Consider the following 17,997-nt stretch of genomic DNA (forward strand, 5'->3'; position numbering starts at 1 on the left):
CCCTTTTTGCTCATGAGAAATAGCACGAAGAACATAGCCCATAACAGTCATTCTCTTTCACTTAAGACTACTGAAAGTGTAGAGTCACTTCCTGCAGTTCCAGCCACATTCCTCAGCTGTCCAGGTTTATCCATGTACAGTACATGATGCAGAGAACATGGCTGTATTGAGGTTTTAGCCTAAATATCAAGGCACTCCCAGAAGATGCATTCCCTGCCATCAGCAATTCTTCTGACCTGCAATATACATTCTGTGGTTCTTTACAAAAAAACATGTTTCAGATTAGACATGTGCCATTGCATGGCCGCAAACACAGAGTTGGAAAGCATTTATTTTAAGATCCCCTCTCATACTTCTTCAAAATTAAGTTACCTAAGCTGTCATAATGAAATGTCAAAAGCTAAATTAATACCGGCATTGGTACTAAAAACAACAAACAAATTCATTATTCTTACCTTTTTCCTCCTTCATTCCAAGTAATTTGACTTATGGATAAAAGAAAAAAATGCATTAGTACAGTACAATATACAGTACAATCACACATTTATGCAAGGAATTATGGTTATACAGTTGAGTGGCACTTTGTTGATTATTTGAAGACCTTTCTGGCCTTTTGAAACTCCACTTAAAATAACAAGTAAACAGTTCTGCAAGATTCCAGTTCTAGCAAGAAATGTCTTTGATTTGAACTCAATATGAATAGCAGGGTGTATCAACTCAGGAGATAAATGTATCTTGTTTTTACTGGGGGAAAAAAATTACAATTTAGGAGTGTTTCAAATGTCTTCAGATACCTCAGTTGTTTCTTGACCTCACACAATTTGAAAGACTGAGAAGTTTCTTCTGTTCCTTCCCAGGCTGCCACTATTCTCTTTTAGAATGAGATTTTCACTGAGTTCAAAGCAAGGCAGGCAGAACGCATCTGCATATGATGTTTGACAGCCTTGACAGAGGTAAGTCATTAAACTGGGATACAGCATGCCTGGACCTACTCATCTAATGTCCCTATATTGATGTTGATACTTCTGCTAAGTAGTTTCCATATTTTCTGCCATCTTTCTGCCAGGAAAACAAGCATACTACTTTCAATAAAAAGAAAAATACAAACTAACAAGAAAACAACCAGTTTTAGAAAAAAAAATAATCTTTTCAACTCAGATTGTACATAAGCTAACCAAGTTAAAACTATATTAATGAATCACGTTCTTCATTAGAACAAATGTAAGCACTGTGGATTGCATTCTGGAACCTTCTTGTATAAACATTCTATTCTCAATATTTCCATATTAAGTAAAACCTTTTTCTTTGAGCTGGGAAACCAGCATTTTCAGTGCAACTTGATACTTTGAAAGTTCATTAAAGACTGATTGTTTATGGAAACCTGTGGCATGTATGCTGCTCTTGTGACTTCAGGGGCCTTTGAGCTATGGTTCTTTTTACTGTGCAACAGTAAACTTCATGACATACTCCCTCTTCAACTGGTAGTAAATAGCAAACCAAGTGCTGGTTAATGCTCCAAAAAGAATTTCCCGTGGGTCATGCTACAAGAACTAAACCAAGTGCAAACCCACAAACCATGTTTATTTAAAATAGTTTTATCCATAAATCATGTTTCCTCAAAACAGATTTATCCAACATCTATCGACTTCCTGTTCTGCACATGGGAAAGGAGGAGAATGGGGTTTCCTGTCCCATTGCACCTGTGTTTTCAGGGCATAGTTGCTTCCCACAGCAAATATCTAGAATTATGCATCCACTGAAAGAGCAGAGTCAGCATCCAAGGGAGCATTTCTCATTCTTATGCATGACACCAGGTGTAATGGAGACATGAAACGGGAAGATGTAATATGTCATCTTGCTTTCTAGACTCCGGGTTTCCTATAGCTCAGAGAGTTTCAGCAAGACAAATAGCATTTCCCTAAAGAAGAGTAGACCTATAAATTTCATATGTTCACCGTGTGACCTCTTCCCATTAACAGAAGAGACTAAAGAGTACTTGACAGTGCTCCATTTCCACGCAAAAAATAAACAAGGGCTCTGTTACAGGCTTGCCATGTATTAGCACTTGGCCTCTGCAAATCTCTCTGTACTTTAATACGGGCAAACCTCATGAGGATTGAATATAAAAATGTGCAGCTGTTTTAAAGTTATTCTTTTGTAAAAATAGAAGTGTTTTACTATTTAAATAAAACTCATAATTTGTGCCATTACAGTAAACAGATACTGACTCAGTTATAAGTTCCAGCTGAGTAACAACTAAGTCAGGAAGAAGTTCTTTACTGCGAGGATGGAGAGGTACAGGAATCCAGAGGCACAGGTTGCCCAGAGAAGTGGATGACCCATCCCTGGCAATGTTCCAGGCCAGGTTGGATGGGGCTTTGAGCAATGTGGTCTAGGGAGATGTTCCTGTCCGTGGCAGGGGTGGGTGGAATTAGATAATCTTTAAGGTCTGTTCCAACACAAACCATTCTATGATTCTATGATATGATCTTATTTATTAAGCTTTGATGTTGAAAGGACAACAATTATTTTTTTACTCTCCTATCCTGAGAGGTTTATCCTTATGTCAGAGACAATGGCAGTGGAAAGGACATCAAAACTTTCTCGATAGCATGCAAGAAGACTCAGAGTTCTCTCAAGGGTGCAGTAGCTCACAGGTAGAAGTGGAACTTCATTAAGTTGTTTTCCCATTAAAAATAGGAAACCTCATAACGACATAAAAGGTACCTTGGCATTTAAAACCAAAAAGGCAGAAAAGATTACTTTCATGAACATCCTTCTCGAAATAACAGTTTATAAATATTCCTAATAAACCACGAAATGTCTAGAGGGCAATTGAATTAATGAAAACTCATTTCCTATTGATTAGGGGACAGCTGGGCTCCTCCCTCATGCTGAGACATACACTACATATTCATCTTCCTCATCTTTTCTCCACGTATCCTGTGATATCCATGTCCCCAGGAAACCAGGGCAGAGCTGCAGCTGCTCGGGAGCTGTGTCCTCACTGATCAGCCAGAGGGCTGCAGCCGAAGGAGTGTCCAGGTCCTTCCCACCACCTCTCAGAGTGGGGCACTGTTTTGGGGTCTCTCCTACGCCAGTCATTGCTTTTCACAAACACACAGAAATTTAATTATCTTTGAGACTTATAATCTCTTTCAAATTTGGCTAAGATTGGCCATCAGCTTGAAAACCTTATTACATGCAGACAGACAGCATTATCATACAAACTTCATTTCCTTAGGAAACCAGGCCAATAGAAATAACAGTGAAAAATACAGCAGGTACATCAACAACAGAGCACAATGTTCAGTTTCTGTTACGTGAAGCTGTTGTGACTTTAAGGAGTTCAAACAGGAAAAAAAAAGAGAGAAAGAGAACAAATATTTTCTTTTCAGCTCACCACAGACAGAGCAGGCTCAAAATTACCTGCAGGTCTCTACTTTGTGAACCTTTCTAATTTCTTTTAATCTTAGTATATAGTCTGACCTGCTTCAGTTAGCTCCCTTGAAATGTAAAATACCAGGCTGCAGACTACATGACTGGTAAGCCCCACCTGGAGTTCAGTTCTTTTTGTTTAAAATCCCAGGGGGAGAAGAACCTCATCATAAAGACACTGAGGTTGCCGCCTCCAGCCTGTCTTTTGAGAGATATTTTTCTTTCTTGTACTAGTTACCAATGCTCATTTTTAATTCCTTTCCATTATGACATATTCTTTCATTGTTTAATCTTTCCCTTCTCTGTTAAGTCTTCAAATCTCACATCATAACATAAAGGAAAAACAGATCTAGCATTACTCAACAGAAGACAGGCTCCTTGGAAACCATTAAGTAAACAACAGAGTAGGAAATTAGTCATTTCCACACATGGGGTTTTATTGTGTTTTTGTTGATGCATTCTTTGAATATATATATTGAACACCCTTGCCCACTCCCCCACGGATTGGCTGCATACATCACAGAGGTATCTGTTGTTAAAACTGTACCTGGGCTGAGTACACTCCTTTGGTGGTAGCAACACTTGCCCTGTGAAAGAGGATGTGCACCTGGCTACAGGTAAACCCTGCTGCTACCTCTGCAGGCAATGGCAAGGTTTCCAGTGGTGATGGCAGGTGCTCTGATGGAGATGCTCAAGTTTAGATATTGGGAATCTCAGCTATGTCACACATTTCCTTTTGTGTTTATCAAGGACCAGTATACAAGTGAGGATAAAAGACAGAAAGTGCCCTTGTTGCTTTTGTTAACCAGGCACCATTCAGCAAACTTTACCTTTTGCTCTTTACTAGGTATCAGTTGGCTCTGTCCTACTCAAAATCTAATTCTGCTATCTGTAGACATACCATCCTTCAGGAGATGACTCAGGCCTGCCATACACAGTGCTGTCTTACTCATAGTCTTTAACTAGTCTGGACATCTGTAGTTTGGCTTCCAGCAACTTCTGGACTGCCTGGCGCATGATCCAGACCTTACCAGTAAAGCTTCTAACCACCTGGTTTGCCAAGTATCTATCTGCTCACAGACCTTATGAGAGGTTAAACTGGCAGGTCCTGTCTCCTCTCACAAGACCAAGAGGACCAGTCCAAGGTTCCTGAGCCCTCTGCTGTGGTCCAGGACTTTCCCAAAGCTTGTAGTGATGAAGACAGCTCCAGCACATGGAAAACTCCAGCAGTAACAATATCTGCTTTTTAACTAAGCCTTGACTTTGTAGATGCTTGAACCCAAATCTTCCTGGCATTTATCGGCCAACATATGCATCCTCACCAGATAGTCCAACAAATCCAATTCAAGCTTTTAGTTTATCAGCTGAACACCTTCCTCTACACTGGCAAATTCATTAAATTCTCTTAGACCTTCATCATTTTGCTGCTCAGTCTTCCTAACTTCTCCATTTCTGCACTAGAGTCCTTTCATCCATGGAATTTCAACCTAATGGAAATTTCCGTGATGGGAATACACATAATTTTAGATTTGTGTTTATACTGAAGAGTGCAATTCTAAACAACAGGCACATTAATGCCTCATTCGGACAGTTGAAAAATGAATGGATGTTTAATAGACTACAGTCAAGATCGCTTTTCTTCAAAGAATCCTTAAAAATACTGATTTTAAATCAGTTGTTGTTGGGCCTTCTTTGTCATAACTTTATATGGGTAAAAAATGAACAACTATACATGGGAATAACTATATATATATATACATATATGTGATTTTTCCACTCAAATTTCAGTACCATATTAAAATATTTACAGCATATCCAAACATCTTTCATTTAAAGATTTTCAAAAAATTCCTAACAATTCACCATCCTTGTTCTGAACTTAAGAAAGTACTTTGGATGTTGTTCCTTGTGGTGAGTATCTTGCATGCAAAGCCACTGAATTCTACTACAAGAGCAACTGTTTCTCCCTCCTCCCATTTGAACAGCTTATATATAGACAGGATTCCTTCTTAAAAGCTATTGAGGACAGCCATCCAGGACTGTAAGTTCTGTGAGGCAGGTTAAACACACTCAGACACACAATAGTGTCTGGAGAAAAAGTCAACTCATTACTTTCAAGTTCTGCACCCAAAAACTTACCCTTGTGTCATTAATGAGGTAGTCCAGTATATCCAGCTTGGTAGCTGTTATTAGGTTGTGTTTTCTTCTGGAGTCGGTCCAGGAAAGCATTATTTACCCTTAAAGTACAATAAAAAAATGAGTAATGACTGAATGTAATTGAGAAATTCACAAACTGTTGAAATTTAATATTCTCTGACTGGCTTTCCCTTCCCCTCCATTCAGTGCCTATCTTCCTATATTTTTCAAACCTGTGCTGCATAACCGTGGACAAGAACGAGATTGAGTGGATTTAATTTTCAGTTCTCTAGGTGCATCTTTATCCTGTGGTCAGTCTGTTGTCATTAAAAGGCACATCTTGGCTGCTGTGAAAAATTCTCCATAGAAAGATGACCTGCATAACACCACTCACCTTATCAGGGAGATTACCTATTTTGACAATACATCTTAGATAATCATTCAGCCTTCAGCACACAAGAAAAGTTTCTAGAAGTACCGATTTCCTAATGCAAATGGAAAAAACAACCTAAGCTTGTAACTAATAGAGACAATTTATGCAGCTGACCACTTTCCCTACTATCCAGCTCTGGAATCAACACTAGCATTTTCTTACACTGCTCTATCAACATGGAAAGCATGAACAAATGCAAACGCAGTTTTTCTCAATCTGTTTTAAGTATTTTCAAATTAGGATTGTTCAACCTGGAGAAGAGAAGGCTCCGGGGTGATCTTATAGCAGCCTTTCAGTATCTGAAAGGGGCTACAAGAGAACTGGAGAGGAACTTTTTACAAGGACATGTTGTAATAGGATAAGAGGTAATGGTTGTATACTCAAAGAGGGTAGATTTAGATTGGATATTAGGAAGAAATTCTTTACTTTGAGGGTGGTGAGGCACTGGAACAGGTAGGCCAGAGAAACTGTGTATGTCCCATCCCTGGAAATGATCAAGGTGAGGTTGAATGGGGCTTGGAGCAAACTGGTCTAGTGGAAGGTGTCCCTGCCCATGACAGGGAGGTTGGAACTAGATGATCTTTAAGGTGCCTTTCAACCCAAATAATTCTATGACTCTTTTGAAAACTGTTTCATTTTTCCCCCTATTACTGCTTAGGAATGACATACATGCTTAGACATGACTGTTGTTTTAATGTTTTACAATGCTGTTGGTAAGAAAAATATAAAATGCAAGATACTGTGTTATTTCTATATAGGGACATGAGATGGAGTGAATCGAAAATCCTTCATTAGCTTCTATGGGTAATTATCTCAATGTCTTTGCTAGAGAAAAAAAATAAATGAAAGCAGTATGGAGAGCGGTTGCCTACAGAAGTATTTTTTTAATATTTCCATAATGGTATTAAAAAATGCTGGTTTTATTTTTGAGCCCGAGAATTGTTTTCTTTTCCCAGCAGAAAATAAAGCTGAGAATAAAGCTGTGCTTCAGGATAATGGAAAGTCGGTTAAGTGACTGAAGCGGAAGACGAGAACAGCTGAGTATGGAGAGGTCACAGGAGTGAGGCACAGCCTGGGGTGTGAAGAAATGCTGATGCAGAAGGCCTTGCTGCACTGCAAGAGCAGTATCTATCTGTATGGATATCAAATCCCATGTTTAGCTCTGTCTGTTAACCTTAGTGACAGTCAACCACAATGGACTAAGTAACTCACTGTAGAAGAAAGTAAAATTATGTAGATTTTATATCTATCTTACCGATAGATAGATAGATAGATAGATAGATAGATAAACGTGTGTCCCAGCTGAAGGTACTGTACTAGTAGTTAATACTGTACTAATAGTTTCTTCCCTATCCTGTATCCTATGCTGATAGGGTAAAGAAAATTAAAAAGGCACTCTGGGTCATCCTGCATTACAGTGAGCAGTTGTAATGGTAGATATTAGTGCCTCATTTGAAAGCAAAGCTAAACCAGAGACGAGATAGGGGATCCTCTTTGCAATCGTCTTCTAAAGCATGAGTGCCTGCAATTTTGAGACCCTTTCCAGGTGGGAATTCAATTAGAGCATACTCTGCATTTTTTGCACTATACCTCCTCTGTTCATTTTGATGTGCTCTTGTCCTGGCTTCCTCTTCCTGCTTTTGTTTAAATTCCATTAATTCAGCCTGGGAATGATAAAAGTGCAAACCAAACAAATAAACAAACAAACTAACTTACTTTTAATTAACATACTTATGCTGCAAACCCTATTAATTCCACATGGTATTAACCTCAGTTAGAGCCACATGTCATTCCCAGAACATCTCTCAGCAGCATTTTATTTATGTGACAGCATTATGTCAAAAATTGAGTTCATTTTTCTGTTCAGCATGTGGGTAATCTTTGTTTGTGCCTTAAAAAGTGGGAAGTTACATGATTCAGACATTTACAGTCCTACATTTAAGGGGATATGCCAGACACCAGTCTGCTTCCCCTTGCCCCAACCCAGGGGTTTGAATTTCCCTGTGAGTCCAAGGGGGAAGACAGCCAAAGTAATCTAGCAGGAGCAGACAGAGCTGCCCATAGGGTAGGAAGGAGACATGTCCTTTTCCCTCCTGCCTCTAAAGAGCACAAGGAAAAGATGAGATATGGGATATGTGGGGTGGTGTGTTACCTCCAGCTCCCTGGGGCTCCTACCAGGGTGAGGAGGGCAAATGATACTTTTTGGTGTGGTGGAAGCATATGCAAGCTCCCAGCATTGCAGCAGACTAACCATCCTTATGTAATACTAAGGTACATAAAAAGTGTCAAATGGAATTCTTTTCAAAGGAGAGTTTGCTTATGCAATTTTAGCCAGAACTGTGAAGGAAACAGAGTTTGTATGGCTCTGGCCTGCATATTTGCTTGTTTGTGTAGCTCTTGCTCCTTGCAAGGCACCCAAGAATTGAAGGTGCAAATTTTTCTGCAGAAAAAATTTGGCTTGCAGGGCAAATGTGAAGGGATAGGAACAGACCCATCTTTCATATTTTCCATAGCAACTGTGAGGCAGTAGGAATAGAAACTAAAATAAAATTATTCTTTTAGATAAAAGCTTCAATAACTGAATGGAACCACAAGTCTTTTTTTTCTGTAAATCAATTTAAGTGGAACATTAAATAATAATTATTCAATACATGTATGAAGAAAATCAATAACTGAGAATGTGTTGTGTATCAATATTTGTCTAGCCCTAAAAGAAGAAACAGCATTAAGAAATAAAAAAGCCAACCCTAATTTTCACTGTTTTAAATAACTATTCAACCTGAAAATTAAAACTCAGTATCTGACTTTCCAGTATGCCGACTCGTCTCTTGGAGTAATGTTCTGAAATATATTGTGTGTACATGATGCAGTCTTCAAAATGTACTGAAAATTTCTAAATCAAGTAATACATACTAAAACCTATTCTGAAGAAAAAAGGGAACTGACAATGCCTACACATTTTATAGCTACACTGTGCCAAGAGGTACACACAAGACAAAATTCACGATTACTTTAATAAATATTGGTTTGAAGTAGAAACGAGCCAACATATATCTGAGGGAAAATTATTGGTGCTTTTAAAATATATATTATTTACTGTAGGTCTGTAAGTAGTGCATTACTTTGCTCAATAGGTTGCAGCAACTGTGAAGGTAAGGAGACCTTGGAACCATGTAGCAAACAAGTGCAGCCTTAAAAGCAGCCAACACCTTCTTAGTAATTTGTAGAAATTAGTAAAGAGTCTACAGCTTTACACAAGTCCCTTAAAAAACCCCTCATCAATTAGGGGCAAGTTAATTTACATCTGTAGCTGTTTTCTCTTTGGAAGAATCAATGTACAGAATACCACAGCCATCAGCCTTACACTCATCAGGACTGATTTTAAAAAATTTTACTCTTTATAGTTCCTGGGAACACCTGATGGGATAGCAATTAAGAACCTCCCTTTTGCTCCACCTTTTTTTCCAGTATCACAGTGTTACAATAACATGAAACGAGGACACATCCCCAACATGTAAAGAAAAATATCCATGAGAGGGGATCAGCCACTTCTCCAGCTCTAGTAGAAACTCACCGCATGGAATTTGTTGTGCTAAGATTCTGTGACCGGGGAAGTACTTTAACATGAATTTGGATACTAGTAACAGTAGAGGCACAGCAGGAGGCTCAGTATTTGCTCATATGTTTTCCAATGATTCGCTAATACGATTTTCAAATGCTGCCCCTCCCTGCACTTTCAAAGTCAGACCTGGAGCCAAGACAGATAACTTGGCACAGTGCCATCGCCGTTGGTTAGATGAACTTTATGTGACTATGGTACCCAAATCTATACCAGAGGGACTACAGTGTTCAGACACATTTCAGGCAATGCATGACACATATGCAGAAGATGGAGTTCAAAGTTGCAGTTACGGCATGCCTGCTTTTTAGACAATTCAAAACTCTTCATTTAGGTGATTAGTAAGGGAACAGAGAAGCATACTATAATTAACAGCAAAGCTGAACGTTTCCATGTCCCCATTTGAGAAAGCAGGGCACATGGGCGTCAATTCTGTAGAAACAGACTATTCAGACTGAGATCATCATGAATATCTCAGTAAGATGACTTCTGCTTGAGAGAGAGTAAACTGGTTTCCTTAGCCTATGAAATCAGGTGTCATGGTCAAAAAACACTGCACAATTTTTCATATGGAGAGGCAAACAGGAGCTTCTTATCCAGATGCAAACAGCCTTGAACCCAGAAGATAATTGCCCCGTCCCTGTTCAAATTTTGCAACTTGACTCGTCTCTCTCACAATGTTTGAAAACAGTGACTGAATCACTTTTGCCGAAGAGAAGCTCTGTGCATAGACTACAAGTAATCAATGTATTTAATTGGTTTCATAGCATGCAAAAAAGTTACACTATGCAAAGTGTTAATGTATAAATACCTTCCTTCGTTGTTCTTGCTTCATTTCCTCTAATCTTCTGTTATCATTCTCTCGAAGAGCTTGCTTATAAGCATGGCTTCTTGTCTATTTTTCATCAGAAAATAAAAATATATTGGTGTAGGGAAAGGGAGGCCAAACTCCAGAACCTTATTCCCAATTTGTTATATGGGTAATTAACAAATACAAATGGTTTAATGATTCTAGTTACTTAAGAAACAGAATAGTCTCAAAACTAGAATTTAAACAAGAAGCGTTTTAAAGCCTCTCTGTGATTCAGCTTGGCTGAATGTCCATCTACACATCACAACAAAGTATCCACAGCACATGTCCCAGTGACAAACATAATCTCAGCAGTCACAAAACACAGTTAGGATATATGATAGTGAGATGGGGTATTCTGGGAAGAAAAAAAGTACTGGAAATATTACCAAGATAAAAAAGCAGAACAGAGGCCTGGTAACAGAGGGAAAAACAGGATTATTTGTGGAGGTAAGACAACAGAAACTGAGAGATCAAATCTGCTCTATTATTTGTGGGGCAGCCAAGACACCTGAAAATCAGAACTACATATCATGAATAATATATTCAGCTGTGCAGTAAATTTTCATTATAGTAACTAGCCCTGGTCTTTCATAAGTTTTATTTGTTAGCAAAAAGCCATTAGGATCTTATAGGATCTTCAGGATATTATACACTGGAACTTTTACTGAAAAGTCTTTGAGCAGGGACATAGTGTAGCACACTTAATAATGAGACAGTATAATTTAATACAAGAATTGTGCAGGTCTGACTTCGGTGAGGAATTTGTGGCAGGTCTACACAATGTTCTCAAAACTTGATATATGCATGCAGAATGACACCATTAAAACAACAGGCACATAATTTGCTAAAAAGACTGAATAGAGAAAGCAATTATTAATAGCTCAATTTTGAGCTGGGAGAAGTTTTTACATGTGTCCAGGGAGACTCATTCTGGGTCCGATATTATTCATTACTCTCCATAATGGCTTGGAGAATTGTGTGGAGAGTATGTTAATCAAGTTGGAAGACAATAAAAATCTACACAGGATTGGTCACACTTTGAAAGACAGGATTAAAATTAATTATGAGCTTGATTAAATAAGCAGGCTAAAAAAGTCATCAATGACAGAGTCACTCCAAAGAAGTCAAATTTGTTCACAGACATCAAGTAACATTTGGCCTTGATAGTTGAACTAGGTGTGCTGAATTAATATCACTACCAAAGAAATGATGTGAGGAAAAAACTTTGACCATTACATTGTCCCAAACTGGTGCTAGAGGATGAATTTTAAATTTTAAAAATCACATATATGTACATATATGCCCCCTTTTAGCATGCACGTCAGGCACGTCCTAAGCTTATCACACTTCACTACTTCAAATGCATTGTTCCTGAATCTTTTAATTACTCCAGACAAAGGACACGTTCAAGATAACATCTAAATTAGAGTCCTAGCTTTCCCACTGGTTTAGAATCTCGATACTATGCCAAGATTATTTAGATAACAACTCATTGGTTATGTGCTTCACATTCCTCACACAGAGCTCAGATGGTGTGAGTATGCCTATAGACCATACCTCATCCAGGTTGCTTGGGAGAACTGCTAACTGCATTGCTGCATTATAAGCAAGTGATTAGTTGATTCAGAAAGCTATAGAAATGCTGCTATGCAACAGACAGGTATAATATCAGCTAGTATTAAAGAACAGTACTGATGAATGATGTATATTACCTGCTTGGACACTAGCAAAGCAGAAGATTAACTATGGTGTGTAATTTGGCATAATTTATTAAGAAACCTGTCAAAACCTGGAATGAGAAAGCCACACATATGTAGGTAAAGTAGAAAGCCAAGGCTAAAAGAAGGACCTGTACATCTGAAAGAATTCAGTGTTCCTTCAGACATCCACCCACTTCTCTACGGATATGAAGACACCACACCAAAATGCTGAAATCCAAGTCAGTCCTGGGGATATGAGCTCACTTGTCTTCGCGGTTCAATGCTCACACCACACAAAGGCTGCAGAGCAGGATCTTCCCTACCAAAGAACAAGCTCCCCAGTGTTTGAAGTGTTGGATGCTTCAAGAGGGAGGCAGAAGTTGTTTCAAGACATCTTTTCTTTCTTCCCATGGTCCTTCATCTTTCTTGTCCATCCAGGACTACAAAAGATAGTCTGAAAGCCACTCTCCTGCAATTGACCTTCTGTCCAGCAATGCTGGACAGGAGTTGGCTCCTTCAAGATATATATCTGCTCACATATGCTAAGATTTCTTTAGGATTTTCAGAGGCACAAAATGATTGGTAGAATCAAATGGGAAAGGAACCTAATTTCAATATCACCTTCCCTTTTCATGCAAACCAGGAAGAGAAAGGAGGGGCAAGACAGCTGTCATATACTCTGTTGGCAGCAATTTCAGTAACAGGAGGATTTTTGCACATTTTTAAGGCTTCTGAGGAAATAAGGAGGCAAATCTTCCCTTCCTGTTACTCAGCTGTTCAAGATTGTATACAATAGAGGGCTGCCCAGATCAGATACTTCCAAATTTCCTCTGAGTTGCTTATAACAGTAATTTCTGTCCACTTGGCTGCCTCTTCTCTGTCTCCCCCCAATTACAAATCTCCCTACAGGAGAAATACTTCTGTCTCAGGGTTAATATTCCTCACTGAAAGTTATTACATAATAGGAAAGCTTGGTTTAGACATGAACAGACTAATTGTATGTGGAAAAGCCTTTTAGAGGCAATTATAATAATTAAACTTAAGCAATACTTTATCTATTTCCTAATTACATTGATACTCACCAGGCTCACTCAAACTGGGACAAAGACCCCAAGCAGTGTATGGAATCACTTTTTATGATGCAGTGAGAAACAGGCTTCTCTTTCTTTTGACTAGATTTTTAATGCAGAAAAGCATCTGCTGACAAGAACTAATTGAGATTTCATAAAAGCTTACCACCAATGGATGAGTACAGGGCATATTTAAGATTCTGATCTGAACTTTGAGTATAAATCTGGTTCTCATTTATCAGAGAGAGATTTGTGAGCACTCCCCTACTATGTAGAATACTGTGCCAATATGTAAGAGACAATGTAGGTAATCTCATTCACCCAGAAAGACTCCTTGGTACTCATTGAGTTATGTCTAGACAATTAAGCTCAATTAGAATATTCTAACATTACCCTATTGACAGCACCTGGAAAGCTGATAGAAAATACAGCACACACCATAATTTTGCTTACCCATACTGTAGATTCTGGGCCAGGATTAGCAATCTGACAGGAACCACTCTTTGGCAAACCCAGGTGCAATCTGTTCAATAATTCATTGGTTTTGCTATGAAGAAATCCAATCCAAATAGAATTGTTAGTGCTTCCATAAAAATAAACACAGCTTTTTATCCCACCCTTGGAATCCAGCCTAGATGTTTTATCACGTGTCTGCTGAGAAACAACATAGGCGGAAAAAAAAGGTTATGGAAACAGATAAAATGAAATGAGACAGAAGATATAGAACATATACTGTGGATAAGACATTTGCTGGGAGGATTTTTAATCAAACAATTATTTTCATTCGCATATTTGGGGTGTACAGTGGCTATGTTTTCTTTCCTCATTGTAAAGTTCCTGTAACACAGACTCATGTACCTTTGGACATCGTCAGGATGCAACTGCTTCACTGAATTGTTGCAAATCCTTCTACCAGATCTATAAATCTCTGGTAAGTAATTTAAAAGATAATTTTAAGGAATTTTCCTTCATGGTTAATATGATGAAGCCTTACAAGAGATTACTTAATCAAGCAGAAAGACTTAGAAGCATTTTGTGGCATGAAAAAAAAAGTAATTGTCTTTCTTTATTTGAAGCAGAATTGCACAGCATCGTCATTTCTTATTCTGTCAAGCACAAATTTCTTTTTCCAGTTGCACCCTTATAAAGCAGATTTTCAAAGTAGCACCTCTTTGCTCACAGTTTCAACCAAGTACAGTTAAAGTCACAAACAAAACCAACACGAGTTTGGGTGCTGTATCTGGGAATCAGTTTCCTAGCCTGTAGTACCACACATATCTACTCAAGCCTTTGCTCACTCAAAGGAACAGAGTTAGAGGAAAGAGGCAATTTTATTTCTGTATACAGCTTTGGAAAGCATGAAAGCACTGAAGTGAGAGCAGAAAGAGTGCTTCAAGACACATTCAACACAAAGATTTACTCTCCTAGCAGGGCAACCAGCTAGCTCTGTGGGGGAGAAGATGCCTCTACCAAAGACTTAAGCTTGGAGAAAAAGCCTTGGCTGCCAAAAAGTGATGATGACTAACAGCTGAAACAGACTACCAAGTGTGTTTTTATCTTTCACTCCATGATTTGAAACGGTGAGTAGATGTCTTTTTGGCAAATGTCCTGCTAGTCAGTGAGGAGTCGTATATTGAGGAGAAGTTCTGAGAAAGAGCAAGAACCCACAAGTTCTCTGCTACTCTACACAATACAAAAACATGTTACTACTTCATGTACAAAGTACATGTCCAAGTTGTAGCAAGCCAGGCTCTTAAGAGTTTGATCATTCCCAGTTCACCCTCTCTTTCCTCCATTACCTGGGCAGTTCACATAGACCTCAGCCAATGCACAGTACAGAAAGAACCAAGTGAAATATTTGTTTCCCTGATCTATAGAGTATCAAGGTTGAACAAATTAATAGTCCTCTTGCACGAGTCTTAAGCACTCACATTTTTCCATGAAAGGGGAGTTATTAAGTGATAAGATTGCACAGAATATTTTGGTAACTTGAAGTTTTAAATTGCGGATTTCGTGGGTTTTTGCTTATGCTAAAATTGATAAAATAGCAATTTATTTCTATACCAGAAAGACCAAGAACTCCTACAGAAAATCTGGAATATATTAGAGAAGGTTGAAGCTCTGCAAAGAAATATCTGGCAACTTAGGTCTATACCTGGATGTCCTAGTTCCTTAGGGATGTCAAAAGAATTATATGGGGGATGTGGAATTTCTCCTTATTTGCACAAAAATGTGGTGGAAGACACTACTTTTCCAGGATCAGCACACTGACAGACAAAAACTCAGTTTTGGTATCAGAAAAGATGATTACAAGAGTAGAAGCAAATAAAGTTTCTCAGCAAGACTGCCTCTGAATAGAGGAAACACCTTACTACACCAAATTAAGTAATATATTAATCAAGTGTCCCTTTCACAAGAAAGGGACTCAGATTTCTGGACCTGACAAAAGACAAGTCAGGTCTTATATATGTTAATTTGTTTTGTGTCATCTCTATGGAAACCCAACAATGCATCTAGAGTTGCCAGACTGAATGTCTGAAAGGTATTTTTCATAATACTAAACCTTGTAGTGCAAAGCATAGCACAAGCCTTGCTGCAGGAGAAGGGGGAAGTCAGAGAGACCACAGTTCATTTCATGTTATGGAAGGGAAAGTATTGTCTCCAGAATGAAATCAGCATATCAAAGTGTCCTTAGGTGTTCCACAGACAGTTGGAGCAACGTCTCACTCACTCGCTAAAACTTCAAGGGCTAATCAAAGATGCTAATAAATTATGTTCCTTTAAGCTAATTAACATTAAGGAAAAAAGAGCATGAGCTGAAGAAATTTATCTGAATACAGCAGAATCCTGATACTCTTCAAATATAGCTAGGCAAAAAGCGAGCCAAGATTTAGATAAGCCAAGAAGAAGGCACCCTCCTAACAGGCTGCTAACCTGAGTTCTGACTACCCTTAAGCACCAAGTGGAAGAGAAGACAGCCATTCAGAAGCAGTGGTTAAGCTGGAGCAATCTTATGAGGGTATTTTGTCTTTCTTGGTAGCTCGGTTTCCCATTACACCATTGGGAAAAAGCCTTTTGCTCTACTAATTTAAATAGCCTACTCCCATACTTGTATGTTTAATAGGACCAAGCAACAGTCTTAGCATGGGAACTCAGTCACCTATATTGTGTTAACCATTCCTGAAGTTGTTTAGACTTGTTCCAAACAGCACTTTCCCTCGCTGCTGTCCAGGAATAAATATCAACCATAAGTAACTCCCAAGAGGTGTTTTAGATGCTACTGCCCCATTTTGGGAGGTAAAAAAGTTTTCTAGCAGTGGAAGCAGGCAGTCTCTGGCCTGTTGGCCTCAAAAGTTACAGTGATTGACAGTGTTTAATTTATTAGTACAGATGCAGTCATTGGGGAATGAAGCATAATACTGGATTTGGGGGCTGAAAAACTCTTAAGAGCTGTCATGGCAAAATACTAACTCTGCTGCCAGGATCATTGAGTAATGTGCTAAGAGGGGACAGTGCATAACAGTGGAAATCAGTCCATGTTTCAGGTGTTTTGTGTGAGTCCTTGAATATTTGACTTTGTATTTCACAACTACTCTTCAGACAGAGTCTTTTCTTAAAAGCTCTTATGTAAAGCAACCTACTTGAAGCTCAACAAGTACATGTAAAGAGCAGAAACATGAATTTTCTAGGTGTTCCGTTGAGAATGGTATAATTCAGGGATTTAGAGTTGGCACCCTACATTCACAAGATACTTGTAGATCAGGGAAGCCACACGTATTTCTTATTGTTTGGGACTAAATGCTGCCCTCATTCCCACTAGGATGAGACAAGGGGATGGTTATAAAAGCCAGAGTGAGCATAGGTTCCTCTGGCCTTGGTAGAAATTCCCATGCTCTAACAGAATTACCAGCCTTGACAGCCAAGAAGCAGAAAGTTCTACAGTTTAGTCTAGCATGCAACTGTGAAAGATCTGAAGACCCACAACTGATCTCATTGCTGGACTTGAGGTCTAAAATCCTGTGCAGAATAATATCTTTAACCTTGTGTGTCATTTGGTCTTAACTACTGTCACATCTACAAGGTAAACAAAAAAAACAGTCCTGAAAAGGATTCATCCTCAGGGACATGAATAAGGATATAGACTCAGGCCCCAGCATCTTCCTCCATCCAGGAGTTGCACAGCACCACTAACTGAGCTTTTCATTTGAGACTGTATTCCTCTCAAAGCAAAGGCATAAAGAAATTTTCTGCCTACACGTAACGTTCTTGTCTTTAAGTCTGTTTTACAGACAAACACTAAAAATGCATTAATTAAAAAGGCTTCTTGTAATCTTCATTAGTTCTTCTCAACGAAACTAGTGGCAGTTAATTCTTTTGCTTTAATTGATGGATATTGAAACTCCAGTATACAAAAAAATATACTGGCTTTTATGCCAGAACATTTGGGAAAAAAAAAGGGAACACAATACTTTTGCATATATCATAAATCTATTTATTTCTCTTGAGAATTTGTAAAATATAATGGCCAACTCTTATTACTACTGAAAACAATACAGCTCCTGAACTTCTTGTTATCTCAAGCTCCAGGATCTCCACCATTACAATTCTGCTCTAATGAATGTCCACAAGTATGCTAAGAGTTGTTCAGAAATAGTATTTAAAAATAAAAATAAAGAACCCCAGGCCAGGTAAATCATTATAGCCATTTCAAAGAGGAGTGACTTGAGTAGTCACTAAGACCACAGAAG

At 38.5% G+C, this 17,997-nt stretch overlaps 1 protein-coding gene across 3 annotated transcripts in view; it reads right to left on the reverse strand.

Moving 5' to 3' along the window:
* EPSTI1 (epithelial stromal interaction 1) overlaps positions 1–17,997 on the reverse strand; it is a 96,012-nt gene that overhangs the window by 41,272 nt on the left and 36,743 nt on the right. For all 3 annotated transcript variants that reach the window (XR_003532774.1, XM_027674308.1, XM_027674309.1), the window contains 4 exons: positions 13,703–13,796; positions 10,438–10,521; positions 7,598–7,671; positions 5,578–5,675 (listed from right to left, as the gene is read on the reverse strand). Coding sequence is in view for 2 of the 3 variants with exons in the window: in XM_027674308.1 (XP_027530109.1) it covers positions 5,588–5,675; positions 7,598–7,671; positions 10,438–10,521; positions 13,703–13,796 (340 nt within the window). In the remaining variant the exon portion in view is untranslated. The remainder of the gene's footprint in view (positions 1–5,577; positions 5,676–7,597; positions 7,672–10,437; positions 10,522–13,702; positions 13,797–17,997) is intronic.

The sequence above is a fragment of the Neopelma chrysocephalum genome, unplaced genomic scaffold (assembly GCF_003984885.1).
Source record: "Neopelma chrysocephalum unplaced genomic scaffold, ASM398488v2 Primary Assembly neopelma1_25, whole genome shotgun sequence".
NCBI lineage: Eukaryota > Metazoa > Chordata > Aves > Passeriformes > Pipridae > Neopelma > Neopelma chrysocephalum.